Source organism: Anomaloglossus baeobatrachus, chromosome 3 (assembly GCF_048569485.1).
Source record: "Anomaloglossus baeobatrachus isolate aAnoBae1 chromosome 3, aAnoBae1.hap1, whole genome shotgun sequence".
Taxonomy (NCBI): Eukaryota; Metazoa; Chordata; class Amphibia; order Anura; family Aromobatidae; genus Anomaloglossus; species Anomaloglossus baeobatrachus.
In genome coordinates this window covers 368,503,561-368,529,496 of record NC_134355.1, presented here as the reverse complement: position 1 = coordinate 368,529,496, position 25,936 = coordinate 368,503,561, and the positions used below count along the sequence as shown (strand labels likewise).

Genomic DNA, 25,936 nt, shown 5'->3' with positions numbered 1-25,936 from the left:
CAATCACCGGCACGGCTGTCACACTGCTCCCGCAGCAGCTCTCTGTTCTTACTGACCCGGCCGCTCACTAGGCTCATTTCATATTCATTGCTTCCCTGGTCATCGGCATCTGTGATTGGTTGCAGTCAGACACGCCGCGACACTGAGTGACTGCAATCAATTGCAGCCGCCAGTGGCCAGGTCTCTATCGTACAGTACACTAATTAAATAAATAATTTAAAAAAAATGGTGTGTGATCCATCCCAATTTTTTTACCAGCCAAGATAAAGCCTCACAGCTGCTGTCTGGTATTCTCAGGCTGGGGAGACCCACGTTATAGGGAGACCCCCAGCCTAAAAATATCAGCCAGCAGCCGGCCGAAATTGCCGCATCCATTAGATGCGACAGTCCCGGGACTTTGCCCAGCTCATCCCGAATGCCCTGGTGTGGTGATAAATGGGGTAATATATGGGGTTGATACCAGCTGTGTAATGTTACCTGGCATCAAGCCCTGGGGTTAGTGATGTCACGGCATCTATCAAATACCTGACATCACTAACCCAGTCAGTAATAAAACCTAGGTTACCTAGGTGCATTACCTGAGTGATGAACGCTGCCACATTCTTGATGTCACTGACTTCCATTGTTCATGGAAGTCAGTGATGAGCGCTGACGTCAGGAGTGCAGGACTTCATCAACGCAGGTAATGAGCTTTGCTAAGCTCCTAATGTCGGCACTCATCATCCCCGCAGCTGCTGACACTGCTGTGCGAGCAGATGCTGACACACTGCAGTGCAGGCAGATGCTGAAACACTGCAGTGAGGGCAGCTGCGGGGCTGGCGAAGGAGCGGGACACAGACTGCAGGGACACCCAATGGAAGTCACACGGAATGCTTCTGTATGCCTTCCGGGGATTTTGCGGACCCATTGATTTGTATTGAGTCATGGTCCGTTATTACGGAACAGAATAGGACATGTTCCATAATAATGGAACGGACATATGGCATCCGATTTGTTCTTTTGTAGGAACTGATGCAGACGAAAGTGCTTCCGTGTGCCATCCGATCCTACACAAAAGACATTGAAAAGATGGTCCTGTCAGTGGGTCCGCAAAAAAACAGGAACTGAAGAGGACAGACAGAGCGGTCCTCTGAATGAGCCCTTGCACAAACAAAAAGATAGTACCTACAATATTCATTCAGAGCACAGCACAGTTGGTGATTATTTGAAAATTGCTATTTCACAGTAAGAGATTCAACTATACAAATTCACAAAGTATAGATACAAAATGATTTACATTCTATTACTTATACTACAAAAAATAGGTATCGTCAACATTATCTCGGTTTCTGTTTCCCTGTCAGGGATGTGTCAGTGTCTTCCCCTAATAACACAAGCAAATAGTATTTAGACCCTTAGGCGGGCTTTGCACACTACGATATCGCAGGTGCGATGTCGGTGGGGTCAAATTGAAAATGACGCACTTCCGGCATCGCATGCGACATCGTAGTGTGTAAAGGCTCGATGATACGTTTAACGAGCGCAAAAGCGTCGTAATCGTATCATCGGTGCAGCGTCGGCGTAATCCATGATTACGCTGACGCGACAGTCCGATGTCGTTCCTCGCTCCTGCGGCAGCACACATCGCTGTGTGTGAAGCCGCAAGAGCGAGGAACATCTCCTACCGGCGTCACTGCGGCTTCCGTAGGATATGCGGAAGGAAGGAGATGGGCGGGATGTTTACATCCCACTCATCTCCGCCCCTCCGCTCCGATTGGCCGCCTGGTGTGTGACGTCGCTATGACGCCGCACGACCCGCCCCCTTAACAAGGAGGCGGGTCGCCGGCCAGAGCGACGGTCGCAGGACAGGTGAGTCCATGTGAAGCTGCCGTAGCGATAATGTTCACTACGGCAGCTATCACAAGGAAATCGCTGCTGCGACGGGGGCGGGTACTATCGCGCTCGGCATCGCAGCATCGGCCTGCGATGTCGCAGCGTGCAAAGTACCCCTTACAGTGCAATTCAGTATTCAATATTCGATCTTCTAGATTCTTCTGGAGTCAGTCCTCAGTATTCGCAATTCAGTCTTTGGGTTCCTTCTGGAGTCGGTGTTTGGTATTCGGTATGTGGTCTTTGGGTTCCTTCTGAAGTTGGTCTTTGGGTCCTTCCATGGCAATGATGGCTGTAAGCCCCTCCACAGCTCACACAAACACTCCCTTCCGACTCTTGGCACAACTCTTCCCCTTCTGGACCGTTCCTAACTTTTATAATTAACAACTTAACACTAAACAACACTAAAGGGTAAGCTCGGTTCCCCCTCTGGTCCAGTGGGTCCACTTCTGCTTGCCACTTTACCATCTTCGGCGGTGGACATTACATGCTGTAATATGTTGGTTGGATGTGTCTTTTGTTCACCAGCCCTTTACATTCATTCTTAATTTTAATTTTCCATTCCTCGAGCTAGAAGAGTCATTTTGCATCTGGATGTTCCCCGGAAGAGGGCTCAGGGCCAATGTTTGAGCACATTCTTCTGGTACCTCACTGGAATATTAAGTCCCTGCTCCATTTTCCAGTTCAGCTGGAGGCGGAGGCGCTGCTGCTCTTGGCACTGTGGGTACTGCCCACCATTCCTCTTCACTGTCAACAGCCCCCTTTGGTGCAGTATGCGTTTCTTCTTTTGGGGATTTGGCCTCTTATTCCTCTTCAGACACACAGGGGCAAATCATATTACAATATAGCAGCATTCCAGATGCTCCTTCATCCCCCTCAGGTTGGACTTCATACACTGTGCTCTGAGGATGGCCTCTTCTCATGATTGGCGCTCCCCACTTGTAATCCAGCTTACCCTTGGGGCTCTAAGCTCAACCCAGTACTTGATCCCAAGGTGATATGGGCAACTCCTGCATAGGAGTCACATCTGGATGGTTCAGCTCCATTGTAGTCATACTGAGTGTACTGCAATCTTCTTCTGGATGGAGCTCTAGTTCGATGATTTCATGGCCATTTCAGCTAAACAACAGCGTGTTTGGCATGTATCCAGTCGTGGCATGCACTCAGTTGTTGTACACCTACACCAGCTCTGGAACGAACTCAGGCCATCTCATCTTCTGATCGTCTTCCAGTGTTCTTAACATCTGCAGGAACGTCCTGTTGAAACGTTCGCAGTTCCCATTGCTCTTAGGATGCTGCAATGTCGTTCGGGAATTTTTGATGCCATAGAGTTGATGCAGCTCCCCATGACTTGACCTTGGAAGCATGTGTGGCGCCCCTGACCCGGTCTGGCACCACTGAGTACTGCACTTGTGCTAAGACAGTACTTCCAGGTAATCCTAAGGGTCAGAACGAGGTGTGTACGCACAGACACATAGCAACCAGTCCTCCCACACCATTAGATGGGACCCTTGGGCAGTCTCCGGAGGGAGCTGGCCTTCAAATCTTGTCAAGGGGTGAAGCGGAGGGGCTGGGGGCTAAAGTGCAGAGGTTGTGAGAAAAGGAGGGAGAGAGCCAGTCTGATGGTGGTAAGCGGCGGTCGCGAGGTAGATACGCACGCGGCCACTAGTCAGACCCTGTACGAGGTAGTAGCCGTTAGCAGGAGAGAACGGTCTCCTGGTAGTAAGAGTACGGAGTTGCCGGTGACTTGGCATGTACGGGGTACAGGTCCCTAGAGCAGACTCCAGTTTAACGATCTGCTAAACCTGCCGGTGAGGGGAACTACAAGCACCTCACAAACCTCACAGAGTCCGAGCTTCAGCAGCAACGCAGGGACCCATAAGGGCACAGAGCCTGGAGCCATCTCACTTGGTCCACGCTGTCGGCAAATGGGCCGAACACAGGGGAGAAAAGGCAGTAGCGACTCCCTGGATAGACCCCCATGGTATTTCACGTCAGGGGGTTATCCGAACGCAGAGTGCTAGGAAGGCGAGCTAACAGGTTACCCTCAGACTGGCCCGAAGGAACCCTGGTCTTACCTGGTGAATCACAGCAACGCCTGGGTCAGCTCACCACAACATCTGAGTGAGTAAAAACCAGTTGAAAGACTTTTGGAGTCAGCCTGTGTTATTCCGGGACCTGCTACCCTACTGACCCGAGCCCCTGGGGCCTGCCTCACTCACGGGAGGCTACATCACCTGGCTGCAGACCCCATCAGCCCCAGATGCTCGTAAAACCTGCAGCGACGGTCATCCACATCCCTGACCGCAAGCCGAGTGGTGTCACGACATATAAAATAAAAACTGACATTACCTGTTTGCCATATCGAACAAGCCCTGTGGCGTCCCTGAACAGGATCATCACCCCTGGGGCGACACACATGCACCACATGGGAATGGATCCTCTTTGGGAATGCCTACATACAGATGACATTTTGACAAGTGGCTCGAGCCATTCACTCAGCTGTTTGTTCCTGGGTCAGTGTGACAACTGCAAACTTTGTGAAGTGGTCAGTCATCACCAGACAATATTTGCAACCATTATTGGAAAGTACGAACATGAGGTAGTCAACCATTAACACTTACAATGTTTTACACGTTCGAGTGGGGCCCTATACTCTGGAGGCTTAGTCAGTTCATACTGCCAGCTCTTCGACAGACTTCTCCCACCACATGATGTATGCCATTCTTCATACAGAGCTGTTCCCACTGCCCTACTGTCTGTAAGGCACTAATCGACAAGGCTCCTGTCACATATGTGTCAAGGGTGAATGATAGTCCAGTGGTTTCTGGCATTAGAAAGTCACAGCGTTTGTCTGTGGAAAATGCTCCCAGACTTTCTGTTGTTCCTGCTGTTAGTATTCATTGTACTAGGTAGCTTTCCTGCTTGATTTTCATCTATTCCCCTTTAGGATCCAGGGAAGCGCTCCTTCTTATCAGTATTTCCCTTGTGCTTAAATACTCCCACCTTTCCTGGTCGTGTGCTGATGATATTACTCAGCTCATTCAAGCTCAGGTTGCAAGCAGGAGGCTTGTACTCATATGTGGTATCGTTGCTGTAATTTTGCTGAACTTGTACCTAAAGTGGGCTTTACACGGTACGATATATCTAACGAGATGTCGGCGGGGTCACATCGTAAGTGACGCACATCCGGCATCGTTAGTGATATCGTAGCGTGTGACAGCTGTGAACGAGCAGAAATACTCACCTTCTTGTTCATCGCTGACACGTCGCTCATTTTCTAAAAATCGCACATCCTGTTGTTCATCGTACCTGGGGCAGCACACATCGCTCCGTGTGACACCCCAGGAACGATGAACTGCTGCTTACCTGCGTCCCACTGGCAATGCTGAAGGAAGGAGGTGGGCGGGATGTTTACATCCCGCTCATCTCCTCCCCTCCACTTCTATTGGCCGGCCGCTGTGTGACATCGCTGTGACGCCGAACGTCCCTCCCCCTTCAGGAAGAGGATTTTCGCCGCCCACAGCGAGGTCGTTAGGAAGGTAAGTACGTGTGATAGGGGGTTACAACATTGCGCGACACAGGCAAGAAATTGCCCGTCCCGCACAAACGATGGGGGCGGGAGCAAGAAATTGCAACGTGTAAAGCAGCCTTTAGTCATCTGCGGATAAGTAGTTCATGCAATTTTCCCCTATGTGTCCTCCTTGTGTCTTCTACAGTGTTTAGTGGAGTTGACGAAACGCTCATCTAATCCGTTCCCTATTTAGGGCCCAGCACTAGGGACACTTAGGGTCAGGTATCCGACTCGGTGCATAGGTGCGGAACCTATATAGGGTGGTGAGGGACCCCAGGGACCAGCGGTAGATTTGGTAAGGGATCACCATATTCCCCTTCTCTAAACACAGGGTTTCCTTTCACTTCCCTTGCCTTTTGCCCTTCTCTTGGTACTTCCCTGTACCTAGCGTGACAGCTCCCCTCTCTTATCTGTTTGGCTTCTGACCTAGAGTCACCCACTTTTGCAGTTCTAAAACCTCTGTAACAGATTGTTGTAATCGTACTCATTCATCTCTTGAGAGGCCTAGTACTCGATTTGGTGGAGGCTCTTCCCTTGACTCCTGGGAAGCCACAAGAGCTGCTGCAAAGCAATGTAAGTACGGAGTTTCATCTCCCTACAACTGTTCATCCACATCTCAAGTTGGGGACTCATGGGTTACTCTGATTAGCGCACCTTCATGTGTATGCTCAGATTTCAACCTGTAGGATATCTTATATTAATACTTGCACATCCTTGTGACCCATCAATGTTCCAAGTCTCCCAACTTTTCATTCTCCTTTTGAGTTAGCAGGTTATTGTAAGTCTGCACATGAATTTCCCACCTTATGAACTTCTGTACATGAACTTGCTCAATGCTGTAGGTGTAGACCAATTTTGTACAGCAGTCAGCTTCTCCCTAACTGGATGTACCCCTTCACTGGAAACTGTGTGTCCTAGGTACTCGATCTCCTTCTGGAACAAATGTAACTTATAAGGCTTTATCTTCAGTTCATTCTTCTACAGTCACCCTAGCACCTGCACGAATCTGGCAAGATGCTCTCAAAGTAGTAGAGTAGATTATGATTTTGTCAAGGTATATCAGCATCACCTCAAAGTTTAAGTCTCCGGGTCACTTTTCCATCAATCATTGAAACTTCCCGGGGCATTGGTCAGCCCGAACGGTATCAGCTTGAACTTGAGCAGACCCATAGAGGGTTCACCCAGAATAAAAGAAAACAAAATAGCACTCACCGTGTAAAAAACTTTATCTTTTTCATGTTGGGTAAAATGGGTCCACAATCAGATGCATGTGAAACAAGGACAACAGCCATTTTCCTCCTGCCTGCAGTTCCACAGGTCCTGGACCTCTTTTCATACTGGAGTACCGAGGGAGTGACAGCTGGGGTACAGGCAGTGAGCTGTGTGACGCCGTGGTAAAACCAGATAGTCACAAAAAGAGTTAATCCTCCTTGGCACCAACACAGTCCCCACACAGATATACACCAGCCAATCAGGCCCTACTCACCCCCTTCCCAGGAAAATGGGAGGGAGCGAGAGGAGCTTAGGAAGTGCAGAGAGGAGTTAAACTTCAGTTTGTGCTGTAGTCAGTGGAGAGCTGACAGGAGAGAGTTGGAGCTCCCTGGAGAAGGTGGTTGTTGGGGTTGGAGCCCTGGACTACCAGACTAGGTGGCAGTGAGGGCCACAGGCACGGAGATACGGTCGTGGGGAACCTGAGGCTGACCGGGGCAGGGTTGTAGCCCGCCGGTGCTCAGAGAGGGGATCCGATCCGGAGGCCGTTCAAGCGGACTAGTCCAGACAAGAAAGAGAGAGACAGAGAGTGTGGAAGAAACGGCCCCTGGCTGTATATCTGGGTGTGGGACCCGAGCACACCCCTCCAAAAGGCTCCCGGCATTCGGCTTTGGTTTACAGAAGGACTCTGTGTTTACTGACCATCCACATGAGTACAGGCTTATCCAGCACCACGACAACCGAACTGTGAGTTTCCTGCTCCCTGCAATACCTCTCCTATTACCCTGGGCCCCAGGACTACACCTCTCCTACCCTTGGAGGGGATCCCACCTTGCTTCCCCGCTCCATCAGCCCCGGGCGCCTCATCACCAGGCAGCAGCAGTATCACCATCCCTCACTGCAACCCACGGGTGGCGTCACTACTGACAAAGACTAAATCCCCTGTAAATAACCCCTTTTCACTCGTGGGCGATGGACGGCTGCTCGAGCCCCGGATCCGGCTGCCACTCGAGCCCAAGACACGATCCTGGACCCAAGCGTCAATCGAGCAGCTCTCCAGTTGTGATCTTTCCCCCGCCCGCGACAAATTGGCGTCACGAACAGAATTCTTACCCATCCGTGACCTGGATGACATTCGCCTTCTTTTGAACTGTGAACTATTTGAAAATTTTGACTTGCCGCCATCTTGCCCGCCATCTTTGGCGCCAAAACAACGGCACCATATTCTTCTTCCCCAAAAAATATGCAAAGTTGAAGCCCCGCCCCCTGGGGATGCGGGCGGAAGTCGGTGACTCCCAAAACCGGAAGCGCAAAGGACAGTGGGTCCCGCGAGACTGCTGTCGAAAAACCAAGGGGAGGAGAGGACGGAGCGGCATGTAACCAGTACTGTAAAGTGCAAGGATGCCAGGACTCTGCAGAAACCCGTTCCTGGACATCAGCATCAAGATGTCACAGCAATCCCGATGACATCTCTTCCGGCCCCAAGCCAGGTTGCAACCCAGATGACATCACCCCCGGCCCAAGTCCGGCCGCAGCAGTGATGACGTCGGCTCCAGCAGTCCACCCGGCCGCAACAGAGATGAGGACGGCTCCGGCAGTCAACCCGGCCGCACCGGAGGTGGAACCCGACCGGAAGTCTGTCTGGTCCGCAGTGTCGGCCACTCCCAAATACCTCGTCCCGGCTGTGGAACAGCGGGAGTGCACCTGCCGAGAACAGGAGCAGGCCACTGAGCGATGGAGCCCACGGCAGTATGAGAGGCCGGTCGTAGCCGGCGCCGAGGGCATCCGACTGTGCCTGGCTCCTGAGCAGGAGGCGGAGCACGGAACCCGCGCCCCATACTGGGAGCGGCAGCAGCAGCGGTAGCGGAACATGGACGGCTACCCGCAAGTTGAAAGTTTAATGAATGACTGTTTAAGGACTGCACCCTTGTTGAACATCCTCATGTTCCGGAGGAGGCCATCTACACCGCAGGTGGAGGGTAACAGCACAGTTTCGTAACATTAAAAATGTTTTTAAATGTTTGTTTGTTATCTTTTTCACTAGCAAAAGCAGAAAAATAAATGTCGGTGACCAGACAGCCCGCGGACGGGCTGTATTCAACCAAGGGGGAATGTGACGCCGTGGCAAAACCAGGTAGTCACAAAAAGAGTTAATCCTCCTTGGCACCAACACAGTCTCCACATACAGTTAGGTCCAGAAATATTTGGACAGTGACACAATTTTCGCGAGTTGGGCTCTGCATGCCACCACATTGGATTTGAAATGAAACCTCTACAACAGAATTCAAGTGCAGATTGTAACGTTTAATTTGAAGGTTTGAACAAAAATATCTGATAGAAATTGGAGGAATTGTACACATTTCTTTACAAACACTCCACATTTTAGGAGGTCAAAAGTAATTGGACAAATAAACCAAACCCAAACAAAATATTTTTATTTTCAATATTTTGTTGCGAATCCTTTGGAGACAATCACTGCCTTAAGTCTGGAACCCATGGACATCACCAAACGCTGGGATTCCTCCTTAATGCTTTGCCAGGCCTTTACAGCCGCAGCCTTCAGGTCTTGCTTGTTTGTGGGTCTTTCCGTCTTAAGTCTGGATTTGAGCAAGTGAAATGCATGCTCAATTGGGTTAAGATCTGGTGATTGACTTGGCCATTGCAGAATGTTCCACTTTTTTGCACTCATGAACTCCTGGGTAGCTTTGGCTGTATGCTTGGGGTCATTGTCCATCTGTACTATGAAGCGCCGTCCGATCAACTTTGCGGCATTTGGCTGAATCTGGGCTGAAAGTATATCCCGGTACACTTCAGAATTCATCCGGCTACTCTTGTCTGCTGTTATGTCATCAATAAACACAAGTGACCCAGTGCCATTGAAAGCCATGCATGCCCATGCCATCACGTTGCCTCCACCATGTTTTACAGAGGATGTGGTGTGCCTTGGATCATGTGCCGTTCCCTTTCTTCTCCAAACGTTTTTCTTCCCATCATTCTGGTACAGGTTGATCTTTGTCTCATCTGTCCATAGAATACTTTTCCAGAACTGAGCTGGCTTCATGAGGTGTTTTTCAGCAAATTTAACTCTGGCCTGTCTATTTTTGGAATTGATGAATGGTTTGCATCTAGATGTGAACCCTTTGTGTTTACTTTCATGGAGTCTTCTCCTTACTGTTGACTTAGAGACAGATACACCTACTTCACTGAGAGTGTTCTGGACTTCAGTTGATGTTGTGAACGGGTTCTTCTTCACCAAAGAAAGTATGCGGCGATCATCCACCACTGTTGTCATCCGTGGACGCCCAGGCCTTTTTGAGTTCCCAAGCTCACCAGTCAATTCCTTTTTTCTCAGAATGTACCCGACTGTTGATTTTGCTACTCCAAGCATGTCTGCTATCTCTCTGATGGATTTTTTCTTTTTTTTTAGCCTCAGGATGTTCTGCTTCACCTCAATTGAGAGTTCCTTAGACCGCATGTTGTCTGGTCACAGCAACAGTTTCCAAATGCAAAACCACACACCTGTAATCAACCCCAGACCTTTTAACTACTTCATTGATTACAGGTTAACAAGGGAGACGCCTTCAGAGTTAATTGCAGCCCTTAGAGTCCCTTGTCCAATTACTTTTGGTCCCTTGAAAAAGAGGAGGCTATGCATTACAGAGCTATGATTCCTAAACCCTTTCTCCGATTTGGATGTGAAAACTCTCATATTGCAGCTGGGAGTGTGCACTTTCAGCCCATATTATATATATAATTGTATTTCTGAACATGTTTTTGTAAACAGCTAAAATAACAAAACTTGTGTCACTGTCCAAATATTTCTGGACCTAACTGTAGATATACACCAGCCAATCAGGCCCTACTCACCCCCTCCCCAGGAAAATGAAAGGGAGCGAGAGGAGCTTAGGAAGTGCAGAGAGGAGTTAAGTTTCAGTTTGTGCTGTAGTCAGTGGAGAGCTGAGAGGAGAGAGTTGGAGCTCCCTGAAGAGGTTGGTAGTCGGGGTTGGAGCCCTGGACTACCAGACTAGGTGGCAGTGAGGGCCACAGGCACGGAGATACGGTCGTGGGGAACCTGAGGCCGACCAAGGCAGGGTTGTAGCCCACTGGTGCTGAGAGAGGGGACCCTATTCAGAGGCCACTCAAGCGGACTAGTCCAGACAAGAAAGAGAGAGACAGAGAGTGTGGAAGAAAGGGCCCCTGGCTGTATATCTGGGTGTGGCACCCAAGCACACCCCTCCAAAAGGCTCCTGGCATTCGGCCTTGGTTTACAGAAGGACTCTGTGTTTACTGACCATCCACATGAGTACAGGCTTATCCAGCACCACGACAACCGAACTGTGAGTTTCCTGCTCCCTGCAATACCTCTCCTATTACCCTGGGCCCCAGGACTACACCTCTCCTACCCGTGGAGGGGATCCCACCTTGCTTCCCCGCTCCATCAGCCCCGGACGCCCCATCACCAGGCAGCGGCAGTGTCACCATTCCTCACCGCAACCCACGGGTGGCGTCACTACTGACAAAGACTAAATCCCCTGTAAATAACCCCTTTTCACTCGTGGGCGACGGACAGCTGCTCGAGCCCCAGATCCGGCTGCCACTCGAGCCCCAGACACGATCCCAGACCCCAGCATCACTCGAGCAGCCCCCCGGTTGTGATCTGTCCCCTGCCCGCGACAGCTTTGTCGTCAGTGATTCACTGCCACCTCTCGCCTGTGTGCCTGCACCCTGGCTCTCAGTGTGTTGAATGCCTGCGGCTGGAGTAAGGTGCTGGGTGACTGCAAACGTTGAGCAATGACAGGTTTTTTTCTTTTCAAAGTGCCTTCCCTCGGAGAGGCAGAAGGTAGCGACCTAGGAGGGTGTCTACCCTGTCTAGTTCTTGACCCGGCTCTGGGTACATATAAGAATAACAATAAGACTATGAAAAAAAATTGTGTGAGGGGGCACCATACTATGTGGGGGCATCATACTGTGTGAGAGTCTGTGTAGGGACACCATACTACATGGAAGACATTCTAGAGATATTATATGGTATGGATTTGTGGGGACTGTGTAGGTGAAGCATCATACTTTGTAAGATGCTTTGAGGGAACATCAAACTGAGTGTCAGGCTTTTGTGGGTCATTATACTGTATGAGGTGAAATCAAACTGTGTGGTTCGCTTTGTGGGAACATGTTACCATGTGAAATGCTTGGTGGTTACATCATACTGTGCGTTTTACTTGGTAGCGACATCATACTGTGTTGGCGGGCTTTGTGGGAACATCATACCGTGGGAGGTAACATCATCCTGTGTTTGGTGTTTTGTTGAGAGATCATATTGTTTGGGGGGCTTTATGGTGACATTATGCTGTTTTAGAGGACATCATACTGTATGAAATGCTTTGTGGGAACATCATACTGTGTGCTGGGGCTTTGTGGTGACATCATACTGTTTGCAGATCTTTGTAGGGACATCATACTCTGTAGGAAGCTGTGTGGATATGTGCTACTGTAGGGGATGGACATCATACTGCGTGAGGTGTTTGTGGGGACAGTTAGTGAATGGGGACATCATACTGCATGGGGTGGTGCGGAGAGATCATACCACGTAGGGGTTGTGTGAGGATATACTGCATGAGGGGCTTTATGAGGATATCCAACTCTGTGGGAGCTGCTTGGTAGACTGCATACTTTCTCAAGGAACTGTAAGGGGACATCATAATGTTTGGGTGTGGTGCTTTCTGGGGACATCATACTGTTTGAGGGATCGACATACTTTGTGAAGTTCTTTGTGGTGACTTCATACTTTGTGGGGCAATCTACTTTGTGGGGAGCTTCGTGGAGAGATCATCATCTGTGGAAAGCTGTGTGGGGACATCATACTTTGACGGAGGACTTTGCAGATATCATATTGTGCTGTGAGCTGATGATTAAGGTACAATGGCTGAATAACAGGAGCGGTATAAGCTGTAAACTTTAGAAAAAGCAGTTAATTATATGGCTTTGATTAGCTGCTGCTAGTAAGAATACATGTTACAATAACCCCTATCGTAACATGCCTTAGCAGTGGCAGCGAGTCACCTGACTTAATTCTGCATAATATTAAGTTGTAAAAATTAATATAATAATTCGCAGAATTAAGTTTGATCTTTTGGTTCTTCTATTCACAACAGTCACACTCTCTCATGTGGCCCCTTTGGAAAAGTATTGCCCACCCTGCTCGATGGTATACATATAACTCATGTAAGCACGTGATCGTACAGTACTCAGCTGTTCCTGGTGAAAGTTTGTGTCCATGGAGTGAAAGGTCCCTTATCTGTTACATTTACACCTGTTGATCCTAATTTTACCAGAGGCAGTTTGTGCCTACTACTTCCTAAGATATACATTGTTAGTTGAGTCATATGCTACATGCACAAACCTGTGTTTTGTCTCTACTGGCTAACACGGTACAAAGATATATTTTACTTGTACAAATCAGTATGAATACACATAACAGTGATGATAGAAGACTGGAAATCATCAATGATAGAAATATTACAAAGGGAAACCTTCCACAGTATCATTCCTTCACTGTATAAAGACATTTTCAGATCCTTTCCCTGTTGCCCGAAAGGACAATGACAATGGTTAATTGTAGTATCTTCGCTTGGAAGTTTCCGATATAACAATGTCTCACCATGGACAAAGCACCGTGTCTATGGCCACCTTGATTTGTGAACACAGATCATACTATTTTGTGACGCAGTTGTGGGTTGTAACAGCATTCTATGTACTAGGAATTAAAAAAAAGCCCTAAGAACCAGGCACGAGAAGTCAATTACACTGACTTTTCATGTTTAAGGAACACCTCCCAGATCCTCCTATGTAGAGTCCCCTCCTTCTGTCGAAATGAACTTTATGTTAGTCAGCCAGATCAGTGCACAAGGAGTCTCCAGACGTGCACTTGCCAGCTGGTGGGAATGCAGTTTGTGCCTGTTCTGCTGCTGCTCTGCAGTGAGCTTTGCGCTGTTTCTGCGTCCTTCCAGATCACCATCCTGCATACGAATGATGTCCATGCTCGGGTAGAGCAGACCAACAAAGACTCCGGTAAATGTGGTGACCCTTCGGACTGCTACGGAGGGGTGGCCAGGAGATTCACCAAGATTAAGGAGATTCGTGCCACCCATAATAATGTCATTTTATTGGACGGAGGTGACCAGTATCAGGGGACTATATGGTTCAATGTTTATAAGGGAGAAGAAGCTGCATATTTTATGAACCAGTTAAAGTATGATGTCATGGTAAGTGACAGATATAGCATTGCTATCTTTACCTTTGTATGAGGAAGAAGTGGGGATTTCTTAACCCTTGTCTGGCATCATAAAAAAATCTGTATGGGATCATATTGATGCTATCGTACTAGACAAGGGTTAATAGCCCATATGAAGTCGTACACAGGTATGGTTATGTGTAGCACAGTGCAAAGTCTCATGAAAAGAACTTAGCTTGAATCTGAAGCCAGTGTCATATTTTCCAACATTTCCTTTTACACAGGGGCAGACATATCATTGGTGCAACCTGTGCAGCCACATGGGGGCCAATTCTACCTCCAGAGCAGGTTACATAGTGCCTTTTGATGAGTTATTGGACTGGAAAGAACCCATATACTGTTCTTGCCCAGGATACCTTTTCCAGCTGTGCCTGCCAGTGCTTTACAGATGTATTCTTGAGTTAGATATAGTCATACTCGTGTGTATTGCTAATAAGTATAACTTTGTCTTCAAGTGTGCAAGATGTTGTACAGATGTATGAGATCTTACAGCATGGCATCTTACAAAACCTTCCGATAATATACAACTGTTCTTACCCGATTTACGCAGTATGCAAATTGATTTTTATTGTTCTTCGAAGTCTAAAGTAGTTTGCGAGAAAGTCTCTGGCTATATTGTAGGACCATAGGCACATTGTGTATCCAGACACCGATAGCTCCTAAAAGAGAACACGATACATGAATACTATGCTCTTCAGGGAAACGGTGTTCCTTTGTGTTCCTCATTGAATCCAGTCCCTGTATCTCACCTGTTTGTCACTTTGATAACATTCCTTATGCCCTGGGGTTTATACAATACTTATAATTGACGACAATGGAAAGAATGTATCACTAACTGACTCAAGGACTGTAAATTCACATATTCCCTGTGGTGATACAAAAGAGACCCCTGAAGAGAGACAATGTATTAATTATAATACAAGGTGCAAAAGTCAGGGTGAGATCACAATGTGTAATCTGTGCTTCCACATGGGAGAATAGAGGTAGACCTTGTGCACTCTGGGGGATTTATGTGCTTCCACATGGGAGAATAGAGGTAGACCTTGTGCACTCTGGGGGATTTATGTGCTTCCACATGGGAGAATAGAGGTAGACCTTGTGCACTCTGGGGGATTTATGTGCTTCCACATGGGAGAATAGAGCTAGATCTTGTGCACTCTGGGGGATTTATGTGCTTCTACATGGGAGAATAGAGGTAGATCTTGTGCACTCTGGGGGATTTATGTGCTTCTACATGGGAGACTAGAGGTAGATCTTGTGCACTCTGGGGGATTGATGTGCTTTTTCATGGGAGAATAGAGGTAGATCTTGTGCACTCTGGGGGATTTATGTGCCTCCACAAGGGAGAATAGAGGTAGACCTTGTACACTCTGGGGGATTTACCAATACTTTTTTTTTTATTTTGATTTGACTCTCAATGTGTTTATCAAACTTTGTGCAACACTTTCATCAATCCAGAGCAAATAAAGTCACCTACAAGTAAAACTGGTGGCCGCAAATAAAGGCTCTGGCATCAATTCTATGGTGTGAAAAAGTTGCAAATTTTGGAGCACTCATTGTGGCACCATTTGTACACTGCTGTCACATAAGTGGGCATGAATAGATATGTAAATGAGGCTTTCCAAATTTATTAATTGTGACATTTCATAAAAAGTTGCAATAAACTCACTTTTTGAACAAGGTGATTTCAAAAGAGGAGTAACCTTAATAGATAGAAATGTAACATCAACCATTTATCAACCATTGTGTGATACTTTGGCTTATAATCCCCTTATAATAACTCCCCCCAATGACTATAAAACTTTCTCTCTGTTTTTAGAAAGTAGAAAACAAAGTTAAACAGCAAATGAACTCCAGCCAATGAAATACTCGCCATAGAGGCAAGCTTTGTCACTGTGAATGGGAACGCAGACCTTTGATTTCTGACTTAAATCATTTTCCTGCATCCACCACTAGGGGGAGATCAGCACTTAAAGATTTTCATAGCTTCCATTGGGTTTTGGGAAGACTTTACATTATTATTTTTTTTACATTGAGAGTCCTCATTGGTTGATACTCTTTAACAGATCCTGTGCTGTGAGCGCCCCCTAGTGGTGGTTTCATACAGCTTTTTTTTATCATCAGCTATGTAAAGAGAAGCAGAGGAGTTATGCTGCTGGCCACATAGAAAAAAAAAAGATCTTTGGACGGGTTTAAAATGGATATATATACAACTTTTGTTAGATTTCCTTACACCAATTGGGTCTGGTTGGTTGTTTCCTTTCTGAGCTTCACACAACCAATGCTGAAGTTGGGAATTTTGCACACCGGTCCAGTGTATACAACCATATTAGAAAACAGTCAATGGAGGTGCTTACATATCATTGATACAAGCTGTGCGGCCGCACAGGAGCCTGACAGGTAAGGGGCCATTTCTACCTCTAAAGTAGGAGGAATTGTACATTATGATGAGCTTTTCTCCTGCAGAGGACCCATGTATTGTTCTTGTACAAGAGCCCTTTTCTGTCTTTCCATTAATGGGTAGATGCAATGTCTTCTGATTTGTCCCCGAGACCAATGGCTGATGCACAGGATGTTTGGGAAGACGTCTTTGTGATAAGTTCTGCCATCAGTTTCTCTGCAGCATTTCTGTACGTCCCTGAAGATAAAAAAAACCCCAGCGTGATGAATGGAAACAAGGCATAACTAAAATGCTTCACTCTACAAATGCCACTATGTTGGCACATGACTACTATTGTGGGTGAAAGGGGCTGGTTGGCTAGCTACTTTTAATAGCTAAGCTAGCCCTTCTCTGACAGTACTCATGCAGAGTGAGACCCGCAACACACATCCGTTTTTTTTGTACGTGTGTGGTACGTATTTGCACGTACCGGAGACACGGAGACACGGAGACACGGAGACACGGAGACACGGAGAGCAATGTTATTCAATGGTAGATGGCACATACACGTAAAATCACACGGAACGTGTGTCCGTGTGGTAAGTATGTGTGTGTGCTTTTCTACACGGACGACATGTCCGTTTTTGGCCGGCAGCACGCAGGCACGGACCCGCTTTAGTCTATGGGTCAGTGCCTGCATGGACCGCACACGGAGTATGTCCGTGTTCAGCACGTATCGTCCGTGTCCGTTTTTCATCACGAAATCTGAAACACTTGTTACCAATCTATCAGGTCAATTGATGGCAAACAAAAACACCAGTATCTCATGATGAATGATTAACAACGTTAATTGGGTAAGAATGCGGGCCTTTAAAAACGGACAGCACACGGACAGCACACGTACGTATTTTATGTCAATACGGACATTCCACACGCACACGGTTCACATACGCCATCACACGGATGCCATACGTACCGGAGTAACGCCCCTAAAAAACGGAACACGGACCCAAAAAACGGACCGTGAGACACGTACTTTTTTTTGCGGAAGTGTGTTTTAGGCCTGAAGCAGTATGGAATGAGACAGTCCACGTTACACACATAACTGGTCACATCAACACAAATAGTTCTTTCTTGGATAAAACCTAACATAGAACTTACCCAGAAAATTGGTGGAGTCTTGATAAAGAAAAAATATTAGTAAAAAGATGTACATATTTCACTTTTAAACACATCTAAATACATATTTTTCCACCTGGGAAGCCCTTTTGAAGAGAACAATGCCAGCATGTTTTTGCTATGTAATCTGAAGACAGCAGGACATAAGGGCTGGGACGCTAATTTCAGCTATGTGTCATCTATTAGGGGTTACATTTTTGAGCTGCTTGCGTCCTAACTGACACATCGCTGGAATCAGAATCTTCTTGCCTACATTACACTGCTCTCGGATGAGGCAGCAAAAACCTGCTGACAGATTCCCTTTAAGAGATTAATATATCAATGTGTTTATGCCGGTTTTATATTGTAAATCCATTGACAAATATTTTATAGAGACTGATCATCATTTTTATAAAGTCAAATAAGATTAGGAAGGTAGTAGTACAAAATCCCTTCTTCAAAATTATAAAACATTCCTCCACTTTTCGCCCTAGAAAAAAGCCGAACCTGTGCCCCAATTCTCTATTCATTTTGCACCTTTATGTAGTAAAATTCTGAATCTTACGCATGTTTATGTTTTTTCCCCAAATTCATAATTGACTTTTGTGCCATTTTACTCATTTCTTTTCAGTCCTCATAATTTCTTTTGGATTTTCTCTAATATCCATTTCCAGCTAAAGTAACATTGTATAGAAATGCTATAAAAAAAGATTTTATTCAATCCCCATATTCACCATAGTGAGTTTTTTAATGGGTTTCAGACTTTTTTTCATATTACTATTTGTAACATTGATGGGAATAACTGCACTACTGGCAATGTTTTACACACTGTAGCGATATTTCAGAAATACGCTTGGTTCTGCTTTTATTTTGTATTTTGCATTTTCTCAACATTGTGAGTGTGTTCCTCGTTATCATCAGTATTTTATCATTTGTGACATTTTTGAAAACGTTGCAAATTTTGTCCAGAATGGTATTCAAGTTCCTCCGTAAAATACAAAAATTATCCAATATTTTTTTTTTACGCAGTTGAATTTTAATGTGCAACATTTCAAAGCTTAATGAAATGATTGCGGAATGTAGTATTCTAAAAAGACACAAAAAGTAAAAAAGACCTTGTCTTTTAATTTGCGCCAAATTCCTCAAACATTGCATAGTATTGTGATGAAATTTGGGACAAAGTGCATAAGCATCACACTGCAAAACAAAGTATGAGAGGACTCTTTTAAATACAATACTGGGAACAGTCTGGAAAGTCACATGTTCATATTATATTATCTGCTAATGCAGGGACATTATTCATACCCACATATGTTAACAGGAATCTGTTAGCAGGGTTTTGTCACCTAATCTGAGAGCAGTATGATGCTTCTTGTAGTTTCTATAATATTAGTGTTTTATCAGCAGAAAATTATCACTAGAGGACTAGTTGTCTTATACTATGTAGTCCTCCTGCTCTGTATAACCCCGCCCCCACTACTGATTGGAAGATTTTTTGGCTGGGCGGGGTTATACAGAGCTCAGCATCCAGAGAACTGGAAGATCTGCAGCAGATAAAACAGGGATTTTATCAAAACATCACCAAGCAGTCCAGTAAGTGATACATTTCTTAAATCGCGATATCTACCCCTTCATTATGCTGCTCTCAGATTACATAGCAAAAAGCTGGTGACAGATTCCCTTTAAGAATGATTTTCAGTAACCATTGACTAAAAGTTACTAAAGGATTACTAAAAGTGACAGCTGCCCCATCCGCTCTTTTCTGCTCTGCTTGTATTAATGTCAGTTCTGACAGCTCTGTACTTCTAGCATTATATTCATGACCACATAGTCTCCTAATGAGCAGACATAGGTTCCTTTCCAGATGTTTGTACACTTGACTGAATACATGGTATAATGAAGATCTCCGGCATGCAGTTTTCACTATACTGAGTCTGCAATGATTGATTTTATTTATTTTAGCTATTTGTAAGGCTGGTTGTAACTTAATGTAATGCGAAATGAAGAATTCTTTCAGGGAAGGAAGAATTACTCATCTCTATGCATCTCGTGCCTTGCGTTGTCAGGAATGTATGTCAGTATATTTTCTCTGTGTGTGGATACTGTACATCACGGGGCTGAATATAAGAAACAGATGCATGAATGCACCTTCATCACTGTGTATCCAGCAGGAGATGACTACACGTAGGTGGAGAAGTGGCACTACCAGTTCTTGATCTCCATTTCATGCCTCTGGCACTTCTCCTTATTTATTAATGAAACTTCTTGAGAGGAGAGGCTTGGCTACTTTAAGGACATATAACAAGTAAATACATAAGCTGATCATTTTTGAAGTGATGTGAATACTTTTCTTTTTACAAGGCATCTGGAGAACAGATGTGCTGCCAAATTAAGGTAGACTTGTGCAGACATATTTCAGGAGTGATTGCCCGAAAGTAGCATCAGCCAATTACTGCCCCCCCAATGGCAACAAGAAGTGCCCTCACGTTTACCCTCCAGTCCTAGATGCTGCTGTGATTCTGCATCGGGAGCAATAGAGATTATTTCCAGCTAAAATGTCATATTCTCACTGTGTAACAATAAAGGCTAAGATCAGAATCTGAAGTATGCAGTGAATTTAATGGGAACCTGTCATGTCCGTAATTGCTACTTATCTGCAGATATAGGGTTAATCTGCAGGTATATAATGTTAAATTCCAGCCTGGCTGCTTTACTGGAAGCTCAGCTATAGGGAGAAAAGGAACCTTTATCCTGTATATCGCTTCCAGACATTGGAGAAGTTACAGTCACCGCTCACTACATAGATGGAATCACACCTCGGCAGTTCGATTGACAGCCATCTCCGCAGATTGTGTGTGTGCAGAGCAGGCTGTCAATCAAAGTGATGGGGAGTGATTACCTCTGTGCTCGTGTTTAGTGAGCGGGGACTGTAACCGCCAGTATGAGTGAAAGTGAGCAGCTACAGGGAAGATAGAAGTTCATTTTCTCTCAACAGCCGCTGCTTCAGTAAAGCAAATCAAAAAGGTCCATGGAGCCTCTGTTAGGAGTCTCGACATGGAAAATAACCAGATATCCCTCCGGGAAGGACCTAGCCAAGGAGTGGCAATTTTTAGGAGACCACCATAACCACCAAATTAAGTGGCCATTTTAGTCAATATCCAACTCTTGACAAGTTTAAAGATATGACAAGGGAAATACCAAGGCCAGGTATCCATCCACAGACAGCTGTTTCGGGATATTGCCCCTCATCAGTGTGTAGTAGTAGTGTGGAGTAGTGCAGAGCAGGCTGTCAATCAAAGTGATGGGGAGTGATTACTTCTGTGCTCGTTGTTTACTGAGCAAGGACTGAAACTGCCAGTATGAGTTAAAGTGAGCAGCTACAGGGAAGATAGAAGTTCATTTTCTCTCAACAGCCGCTGCTTCAGTAAAGCAGGCAGACATACATTTAACACTATTTACCTACTGATTAACCCTATAACTGTAGATAAATAGTATTTCTGGACATGGGAGATGCCCTTTTAAGTTAACCTGCCACCTTGAATATGTAGTCTGATCTGCAGCATTAAAAGGAACCAATCACCAGGATTTTCCTATATAAATTAAAGCTAGTGCTATACTGGCACTATCAGGCTGATTCTATATATACCTTTAGTTGTCAGCTAAGGTGTATAGTTTTTGAAATACAGACAAATAAAGTTACAGAAATGTACAGCATTTTGATTGGCAGCAGCTGCTGAATAGCTAATATGTGGGTCAGGTTTTGCTAGTTATTGCCGCCCCTGTCTGCCTTCCTGGCCTCTGTAGATGCTAGACTGCATGGGTTTCTTCCAGGTTTGAATCTTTTCTGTCACATGATAGGGGCATTTTAGAGATATAGCCCATATAGTCTAACATCTACAGAGGCCAGGAAGAAAAACAGGGGCGGAAATAGATAGCAAAATCCGACCCACATATTAGATATTCGGCAGCTGCTGTCAATAAAAAAGCCGTACATTTCTGTAACTTTACTTGCCTGTATTTCAAAAACAATCAAACAGTACATCCAATCTGACAACTAAAGGTATGTATAGAATCAGCCTGATAGTGCTAGTATAGCACTGACTTTAGTTTATATAGAGAAATCCTGGTGATTGGTGTGCTTTAAAGCATCATTTAATAGAGCAGAAGGAAATTAACAGATTGGTGAGAAAGAAGAAAAATCCAGCACTGCCATCAAGTAAAATAAAAATATGTTTATTGAATATTCATTAAAAAGAAAATAAATTAAAAGGATCCAAAGTTACATTGCAGTCTGCCGTATTTCTGGCTGTGCACCCTAAAGGCCCTGTTACACGCTACGATTTATCTGACGATCTCAGTAGCAATGCGACACGCTCAGATCGTAGTTACGATTTGCCGAGATCATACATAGGTCGTTTATTAGCGGTCACACGTAACGATCTCATAAGCGACGCAAAATCGTTCAATGATATATTGCATGACCAAGGAGGTCGTGTGGATGTTGTTCGTCGTTGGCAGGGTGTGAAACGCACCAATATGTCTGCTGCGATCTAAACGACGAACAATATTTTGGAACTGAACGACGTGTCAACAATCAACCTATTTGCGATCGTTCGGAGTCGCACGTAGGTGTCACACGCAACGACGTCGTTAGCGATGCCGGATGTGCGTCACGGAAATTGTGACCCTGGCGACATATCGTCAGATAAATCGTAGCGTGTAAGGCTACTTTCACACATCCGGTTTTTGCTCTGCGGCACAATACGGCTCTCTGCAGAAAAACCGCAACCGTTTTTTTTTACGCCGGTTACGTTTTTTTTGCATAGACTTACATTAGTGCCGTATTGTGCCGCATGGGCTTGCATTCGGTCCGGTTTTTGCCGCATGCGGCAGATTTAGCCGATGCCGCGGCCGGATGGAACGTTGCCTGCAACGTTTTTGCTCCGGCAAAAAAAAACGCATCGTGCTGCATCCGGCAGCTGCGGCGCATTTTTCAATGCATGCCTATGGACGCCGGATGCGGCGCGATGCGGAAAAAAACGCATCCGGCCGCCGCATGCGGTTTCTTCCACTGCGCATGCTCAGTAGCGTGCCGCAACCGGAAAAAAAACGGACGGGCCGCATGTAAAAACTTATGCAAAGGATGCGGTGTTTTCGACGCATCCGTTGCATAGGTTTCACAGCCGGATTGAGCCGCACTGCTCAAACCGGATGTGTGAAAGTAGCCTAACGCTGCCTTTAGCTAATTATATATTGTTCTGAAAATCCATTTGTTTTTAGAATATTGTTTGGTACTGCCGATATGTCGATGACCTACTTTTTGTGTGGTCAGGTGACATATCTGTCATGCCCCAGTTTATTACGTATCTAAATTCGATCAATCTCATTCTCCAATTTTTGTCATGTTCTCCAGGCACTGCTGTTTCTTTTCTTGATTTATCCTTCAGTGGGGATCCCAATCTTGGGATCGTACACACTTCCATACACAGGAAAGATACCTCAGGAAATACTATCCTCATGGCATGTAGTTGTCACCTGTGAAATACAACCATGTCAAATCCTTTTGGTGAGCTGGGAGGCAGGAGGCTGACAGCACCGGGAGGTAGGAGGCTCACAACACCGGGAGGCAGGAGGCTCACAGTACCGGGAGACAGGAGGTTAACAGCATCGGGAAGTAGGAGGCTCACAGCACCGGGAGGAAGGAGGCTCACAGCAGGAAGGCAGCAGGCTCACAGCAGGAAGGCAGGAGGCTCACAGCAGGAAGGCAGGAGGCTCACAACAGGAAGGCATGATGCCAGAGTTTGGAGGTTCCCCACCCCTGATCTAGCTGAAGCAAGACAGGGGCTGAGGTCGGCGGGCCTGCTGTCAGCCCCGGGCAGAGATCAGCGCCCCCCCCCCGGGCAGAGATCAGCGGGTTGGGATCAGTGCCCCCCCCCGGTAGAGATCAGTGGGCTGGGATCAGCGGTGCCCCCCCGGCAGAGATCAAAGGCTGGGATCAGCAGCGCCCCTTCCCCCCAGGCAGATATCAGCGGGCTGGGATCAGCGGCGCCCCCCCCACGGGCAGAGATCAGAGGGCTGAGATTAGCGGCGCTGTTGCGGGCGGAGGAGGGGACGCCGCGCTCTCCCTCTGCTCGGGTCCGGCTGCCGCGGCTGCTGCGGCCTGCCGCTGCTCGGTGGCTCGAGCGATGGGCCGGATCCCGGGGACTCTAGCGGCGCTCCTCGCCCGTGAGTGAAAGGGGGGTTTTGGGTGTGGGGATTGGTTATTGTCCGTGACGCCACCCACGGTTGTGGTGATTTGTTGACACCACCGCTGCTCTGTATGGGGATCCCGGGAGTGGTGGTATGGAGCAGCTAGTTGTTGTGTTGCCCCTTCGTGGGTAGGGGTTGCTGATCCCGGGGCCCAGTGATGAGGTGGGGGATGCAGGGCTTGGTGGGCGCAGGGACGCGGGGGCAGCGCTGTGCCTTGCGGCACTGTGGTACTCACTCAACCTGAGACGTTGACACAGTTTTCGGTAAAACACACGGCTGGAAAGACGGTTCCCACGGACGGCTGCACTTGCTTTCCCCAGTAGGTGACGGTGACGGTCCCTCTGCCCTGCACCTAAGTTGATGATGGTTGCGATGGGTTCCCACCGGTAACCCGCTCCCCGGCTTGGATATGGGCCGGAGGAGCCCTACTTTGCCCGCAGGCGCTGGCCCTGAGAAACTGGTGCCCTGGCAGTGGCGGTGTCTCTCCGTTACGGTTGGACTGTTGCCTTCAATCGGGACTTGGTTGTTTGGAGACAGACGTCCCCTTCACTGACGGATTTGGCAAATTATGGCGACTCCTAGCCTTGCCAGGATCCGAAAGGCCCCTGCCCTGGTGCTGACTGTTCTTCGTATACTGCTCCAGACTGCCGGGCCACTACCCGTCCGCGGTCCTTCCAGCAACCTCCGAGCAGTCACCCCTGCGGACTATCACTGCCGTCTGCTGACCTTGCTGTCACAGTCCAGGGCACACACCCGGACCAACTTCAGGCTTTACTACTGTCACTTTTCTGTCACTTCAGCTTTTCTCGTTAGCTCCACTACTACTTCCTTCTACTTTACTCCCCTAACTTGAACTCCTACTCAGACTCTAGTCTGGCTTCAACTGCCTGGTTCCTTCCGCCTCCAGGGCTGTGAACTCCTCGGTGGGCGGAGCCAACCGCCTGGCCCACCCCCTGGTGTGAACATCAGCCCCTGGAGGAAGGCAACAAGGATTTTGGTAGCTTGGGTGTTCCTAACTGGAGTGTAGGGTGTGGTGGTGTTATGACCTGTGACCCCTGGCTTGCCCAGGGCATCACAGCGCCTCCCCGCGGGCAGAGATCAGATGGCAGAGATCAGCGGCGCCCCCCGCGGGCAGAGACCAGAGGGCAGAGATCAGCGGCGCTCCCCCGTGGGCAGAGATCAGAGGGCAGAGATCAGCGGAGCCCCCCCCGCAGACAGAAATCAGAGGGCAGAGATCACTGGCGCCCCCCGGGCAGAGATCAGCGGCGCCCCCCCCCCCCGCGGGCAGAGATCAGGGGGAAGAGATCAGCGGCGCTCCCCCCTGGGCAGAGATCAGCGGCGCCACCCCCCCGGCAGAGATCAGCGGCGCCCCCCCCCCCGCGGGCAGAGATCAGAGGGCAGAGATCATCGGCGCCCCCCCGTGGGCAGAGATTAGAGGGCAGAGATCAGCGGCGCCCCCCCGCGGGCAGAGATCAGAGGGCAGAAATCAGCGGCGCCCCCCGCGGGCGGAGATCAGAGGGCAGAGATCAGCGGGCAGAGATCAGTGGGCAGAGATCGGCGGCGCCCCCCCCGCAGCAGATCGCCCGATCGTCTTCAGCTTACAGCGCTTACCTGTCCAGCTATCTCCGCTGGCTGCCGCGTCCCTGCCACATCCGTGGTGTCCGCAGCACTGTGATGAGGCGCAGGGTGATGACCTCATCACATTGGGCTGCGGGATGACGCGCTGCCTCCCTGCTCCACTCGCCTTGCTTCCGGCCACATGGCTAATTTGCATGTGATGCCCTAGAAGTGCTTCGCCTGCAATTTAGCCGTGCATGCAGTGGCTGAAAGGACACGGCCGGGCCCCTCTGCTGCGCCTGTGACTGAGGCCCGATGAAGAGGGGTGCCTGGTCTGTTCGGGGCTTAACAAAGCTAAGTAACTACCCCGGGCCTGTCCGGGCCTCCTCTCTTCACCGGGCCCCCTACACCAGGCACAGTAGTAATGCCCAGATGGCGGCCCTGCTGATGGGAGAGTGTAACAGTGGCCTATCAGGCTCAGGCGTGTGGTTGCCGAAGGAGTACGGTGGAGTAATCTCGAAACCATAGCACCGACTGGGTGCAGAGCCCTAGGTCAGGAAAACGCTCCAGGCAGACCTGATAAAATCTGCACGGTGAGGGGACCATCCAGGACCTTACCGACCGTAAAGTCCAGGGTACCAGCAGTGAC

General features: G+C 47.8%; 1 protein-coding gene across 1 annotated transcript in view; it reads left to right on the top strand.

The window, feature by feature from the left end:
- Nucleotides 1-13,555: 13,555 nt before the first annotated feature.
- The window catches only part of NT5E (5'-nucleotidase ecto), a 164,329-nt gene continuing 151,948 nt past the window's right edge, over nt 13,556-25,936 (top strand). Inside the window, exon 1 of the mRNA XM_075338420.1 lies at nt 13,556-13,914. Coding sequence (XP_075194535.1) covers nt 13,594-13,914 — 321 coding nt within the window. The 5' untranslated portion in view covers nt 13,556-13,593. The remainder of the gene's footprint in view (nt 13,915-25,936) is intronic.